This window comes from Thermobia domestica, chromosome 8 (assembly GCF_964235325.1).
Source record: "Thermobia domestica chromosome 8, izTheDome1.hap1.1, whole genome shotgun sequence".
In the NCBI taxonomy this organism is placed as follows: domain Eukaryota; kingdom Metazoa; phylum Arthropoda; class Insecta; order Zygentoma; family Lepismatidae; genus Thermobia; species Thermobia domestica.
The window spans coordinates 67,445,428-67,451,439 of record NC_137461.1 but is presented as its reverse complement, the minus strand read 5'-3'; the positions used below and the strand labels follow the sequence as shown (position 1 = coordinate 67,451,439).

The window sequence follows — 6,012 nt, the reverse complement described above, 5'->3', positions numbered from 1 at the left end:
ATAGATGTACCTTCACGTATTGCATTGAAACTTGGAAATTATAATCTGAACAAGTAACACAACATTTAAAAGAGGCCATATCAATAAAATTTCTGTTAGTAAAATTGTTATTGTTTTTTCTAACTGTATCCGATATATATTTGGTACCCTTTCTATAATCTTTTGCAACTCTTTCTGTCTAGCATATGAGTCGTACCATCTGCGGGTGCATAAAAAAAAACATAGATTTTTAAAAAACTTTTTCAAGAATATTACTGAGCTGCTGCTTAGCTTATAGTAACAAAATATTTTAATTTGGGGCTGAGCATTAGATCTGTCGAAAAAGTGGTGGCCTCTATATATATACAGGGCTCTAAGTTTGGTCACCATTTTTTCTACAAATCTAATGCTCACCCCCAAATTAAAATATTTGGTTACTAATGACGATCTGGCTACCGAAAGTTTTGCGCCGTATATATAAGGCACATTGCAGTACACACACACACACACACACATATATATATATATATATATATATATATATATATATATATATATATATATATATATATATATATATATATATATATATATATATATATATATATATATATATATATATTTGTGTTGTGTGTACTGCAATGTACCTTTCAGCTAATCCAGATCGCTAACTCGTGGATAGTGTAAACATCAACAAAGGCAGACGATGCTTCATCCAGCATGTGACCCGAAGAGGAACACTAGCGTCGCAACCTACAAAGATGAAAGAGAAAAGCCGAATCAAAAGGTCAAAAGGAGCTGCCGTTTTGGCAAATCACATAAAGAAGAGTGCAAAGAACCAGAAAAGGAAAACTCTTGCGCCACTGCATGAGTGGCATCCACCGCACTAGCAGTAGCAATTGTCAAATCAAACCAAAATTCACGCAGGCAAAAAGACTACCACCTCTATTAACAACCACATGCATAACAGCAAACACAACCAACAGCTCTTTGCAAGATCATCAGACAACATACCCACTAATAGTACAACAGAAGTATCCAGTAAAGAATTGTAATTCGTAAGAGAAGAAATTAAACAAGCTACAAATAAGATCATAACCTGTGTATTAGGCTCAACAGCAAGCCAACAACAACAAAAAAACACATGTCAAAAGCAATACAAACAGCATTCAAAAAGATCTTCAACAACACAATTAATACAATAACAACCACATCAGGACAAACTTTTGCAGAAGCCTAGCACAGACGACCCAATACCAATGCCAAGTGAGCAGACCGGTAAAAATCCAGATGAGCATGGGAGAAATTAATGCAGTTGTGCTTGATGCAAACCGATGATGAACAGGTGACTCCATAGACCATAATTACAAATTTATTGGCTTAAAAAATAAAGATCCCCACTAACAAGACACTTACACATTATAGACAACAAAGACTTGTATAATTATAACAGATTAGCCACAGGATTGTGTAAATATAATAGATAATTTATTAATACAGACATGTTTACATGGATTTCTGTCACCCCTTCCAGTGTGTTTTTGCTATGTAAATTGCCTATTTCACGCAGCATGACCGATACATGGTTGTTTTTTCTCTTAACTTCCAGGTTTTTTTTTTATCCGTCTATCAAAACGAAATAAATCTCCTATCGTCTTGTTTATCTTTTCTATCGCCTTGTTTTGCTATCGAACCTTTCTTTCTTATCTAGTTTTATCATTTTTATCAAATTCGCGTGTTAATTTCTTTCGATTAAAGACAAAAAATCTCGACAGATGCTTTAGTTTACTAACTGCATGTAAGAGATGCATGTAGATAGATGGTTGATGCCTTACTCTTTGACAGAACGTGGGCTTCCCTGAGGGATGTCCTTTTTTCTAACTTTTCTGTTTCTGTTTCTTTCCGTATCAGTCTGCGTTAGAACTGGTCATTTTTACCTACCTTCTCCGGCTGCCGTGGGCTAGAGAGATCCTTATACCTTCTCTGACTGCTGTGGGTCTGAGACACCCTTCATCTTCTCCGGCTGCTGTTGACTAGGAAAACCCTTATACCTTTCCAGTTGCTATGTCCTGAGAATATTTGACCCGGATACTGTGGTCCAGGAAGTCCTTCCCTACTCAACCTCTCTCCGGCTGTTGTGGACTACACTCTCCCGAACACTCATTTAATTAATCCCATAACAATTATTAAGGAACATTCAAAAACATTTTATTAAAATCATTATGTAAAAATACTGTAACATACTGTAGGTGTATAAATGGAAACTAAATCCGTGTACTTTGACTGTACCAATACCTGCACATAAAATATTTGGAGTATAAAATTATATCTATATCTATCTATCTATCTATCTATATATATATATATATATATATATATATATATATATATATAAGGTAGGGAACCCAAATTTCGTCCACGTGCCCAATTTCGTCCCCTTCAGTTTCACGTTGTTGATGGTAGGAGCGCTGTCAGTGCAGCAACATTTGTGCAGGGGAAGGCAAGCGGAGGCAGTTGTGAGAGTGTAGTGGTCAAGGACGCGTGTGCTGTTGTTTGACGAGGAAACGTCTGATTTTTGCGAAGGTGAGTTCTTGCAGTATTGTTCATATTATTCTATTGTATTTGTTGGAAGTATTGGTATGTTACTGTCCACATGTCAGTGGTGTAAGTAGATGACAATAGCAATGTGTTTAAGTGTCACAAGGTATTTTTGTTAGGAAGGTAGGAGGAGCCATGTGAGCGTGAAAGTTGTTCCTAATTTCGTCCCCTTATTCCCAGGGGACGAAATTAGGAACTCACACATGCATTCCATTTGTTTCAGATGAGTCCCCGGAAACAATGGAATAAAGATGCTATGAGGACTGCGATGCGGGCTATGAGGGCTGCAGTGCGGAAGAAAGAGTTGGGATACAAAGCAGCCAGTAAGATGTATAATGTTCCTAGGGCGACATTGAAAGACTATGTGAAGAAAGGTGGACATTTAAGTGGAGAAGAGTTGGTAGCGAAGACAATTGGCAGGAAACCAGTGCTAACCCCCGACTTGGAGAGACAACTTGTTGAATACTGCATGGTCATGGAGAAGCACTTTTACGGTGTAACACTGAAAGATTTACGACGCATGGACTATCAACTTGCTATTCGGAACAATATTCCACACCCGTTTTCAGTAGAAAATAAAACAGTTGGACGTAAGTGGATGCGTCTATTCTTCAAAAGACATCCCGAAATCTCAATTCGAAAACCTCAATCTCTGTCACTTGCTCACGTTCAAGGATTCGCCCCTCAAAGTGTTGAACAGTTTTTTGCTCTGTTAAAGCCAGAACTGGAAGAGTGCAATTTAACCCGGTCAAAGTGTTTAACGTTGATGAGACGGGCATTTCGATCGTGCAACACAAAGCTGCGCGAATTGTGGCCATGAAAGGAAAACGCGAGGTGCATAAAGTGTCCTCTGCTGAGCGCGGTTCGTTAATCACTGTGGTGATGTGCATGTCTGCTGCTGGGCAATTTGTGCCTCCCATGATGATTTTCCCAAGACAACTAATGAAATGTGAACTGATGGATTGGGCACCACCAGGAAGTATCGGAACGGTTCACCCGTCTGGATGGATAACGGCCGATCTGTTTGAGAAGTGGTTTCAACATTTCTTGTTGATCACAGAACCTTCAAAAGAAGACCCCGTTGTGTTAATTGTAGACGGACATTATTCGCACACGCGTAACATCAATGTAATAGATGCTGCTCAATAGTTTGCTTGCCTCCTCATTCTACACCGAAACTGCAACCGCTTGATGTTGCTTTCATGTTTCCATTTAAGACGTATTATGGTCAAGCCATTGAAAGTTGGTTGAGTAACCATCCTGGTCGCACAGTTGGCAATCTTCAGGTAGCTGGTTTGTTCCGTGAAGCATATGAGCGTGCTGCAGTCGTACAAACAGCTGTCAATGGATTTCGCAAAACGGCCATTATTCCATACAATCCGAATATTTTTAGTGAAGCGGATTTTCTTGGCCATCCACAGTCTGACACCAGACATCAGGATGGAACTAATAATCCCGATGATATGATCCGTCCTTCTGACCAAGCATCCACCAGCAAGCAGTTTCAAAACCAGCAGCCAGCAGTTACTCCTCAAAACATTAGGAACGTTCCAGTGATCCAACCATCAACATCTACGAGACGAGGTACAGCAACTGTTATCACCAGCTCTCCCCATAAGAGAAAGATTGAAGAAGCTCTGGCGAAAAATCGCTCGAGACATTCGAAGAAACGTGTTCAACCTACTAGTGCCAAACAAAAGTGCGGGAAACCATCCTTCCGCAAAGCCAAAGAAGACACGACAAGCGACAGTGACTCCAGCTTTGACATTCCATATGCCGACTCGTCTGACAGCTTTAGTGAGGATGATGCTGATGTTCAATGTACAATTTGTGGTGGGAAATATTCTACAGACATGATGAAACGTGGATCCGCTGCTCGCAATGCCTTACATGGCTTCATGAAGCTTGTTGTGGTACTGAACGGCGTGCTACATTCATTTGCTGGGATTGTTTAAATGGTTAAATCCTCATCTTATCCTGATAACCAGTTTTTCTATAATTCTATTTGCACTTGTTTTACTTGTATTTTCCTTAGTTCATTTGTTTGTAGTTTGCTTCGTTACACGTAAAAGTTAAAAGTACATCATCATAGTCAGCTACACATGTTCACTTTTCTGCCTATTTTTTTGTAACTAGTTAAATAAAACTGCTTATTACGAAAGAAACCTTAACGTTGTACTTTCTTTTGAAATTTTAATGGGGGACGGAATTAAGACCACGTTTTTGTTTTTGGACAGATTGCAATACTTTTGAAATCATATTGTAAAAATAAAACTAAATGCTGATACACGCAACTCATCTTGGCTACCCAATAAAGGAATAGTCACTATAGATAATGTGCAAGTTTGGCTCTCCTAACCTATATCCTGCAGCCTCAAGGTACGAAAACATGACTAGGGGACGAAATTTGGTCCCCCTCCCTTATATATATATATATATATATATATATATATATATATATATATATATATATATATATATATATATGTGTGTGTGTGTGTGTGTGTGTGTGTGTGTGTATGTGTGTGTGATGAGTTTCTGACTACGCCACTACATTCAAGTATCACAAGACAAGTCATATCGCAAATTCCGGGGCAAACTCCATCATATAATGTTTCAGAAAGAGAATGTTGAACTTGATATAAAATCTCTACTTTATACGGTCATCTTACATTACGCCAAGTCATTGTGGTAATATTATCACAAGTTGTTACGGACACTTATGTATAAACACACGCCATTCTACTTCTTATGGCTCACATTTTAAAGAAATTTACTTCTGGAACCATTGCTGGCTTCAAGGCATTAAAATAGTTTGAAGTAATTGCTTCTGGTGTATTCTAACATTGAACAAAGTCTTAAATAAAAATCCTCGGTCCAGCCACTTCTTTGTTTCTTTTGCTCTGGCCATTCTATCGTTCCGCAAAACAGAGTATATATAAGAGAATATACGAGAAAGAGAGAGAATAATTTTCAAGAGGCATGAGAGAGAAAAAGAGGAGAGGGGGAGCACATCGTTCCGCCCCTCCCCTCAATCACCCCGCTTCAAATGAAGTACATTCTCTCTCTGTGGGCGACGTTTTAATTAGATGGGATTCGAAACCGTCGAGGCGTGGAATAAGATCTGTTCAATGTAGGACATGTATGGGGATTTCTCTTTCGCAGTGTGAAATTGGCTGTTTAAAGTTCCCAGAATGCCCTACGCCCATCGTCCTACGAGACAGTTAACTGCTGTCTCCCCCTCCCAAACCCCTTTTGTCCGAGCTGTCCACTATTAAGTCGACCACAGAGGACGCTGGAGAAAAGATGGACGACAAGTCAGTAAGTAGTTCCTACAGCTTCTCTTATTCTTCGCTAACCAATTCATGTCGCCACTAAACTATAACAAGAATTTTTTCCCTAAAAATGACAAAGAACAAGAAAAAAGACAATAAT

General features: G+C 38.9%; 1 protein-coding gene across 1 annotated transcript; it reads left to right on the top strand.

Moving 5' to 3' along the window:
* Window positions 1–2,800: 2,800 nt before the first annotated feature.
* On the top strand, window positions 2,801–3,397 carry LOC145692151 (uncharacterized). Its single transcript, XM_081767450.1, has one exon. The coding sequence runs from the start codon at window positions 2,801–2,803 to the stop codon at window positions 3,395–3,397; it is 597 nt and encodes a 198-aa protein (XP_081623576.1).
* The last annotated feature ends 2,615 nt before the right edge of the window (window positions 3,398–6,012 follow it).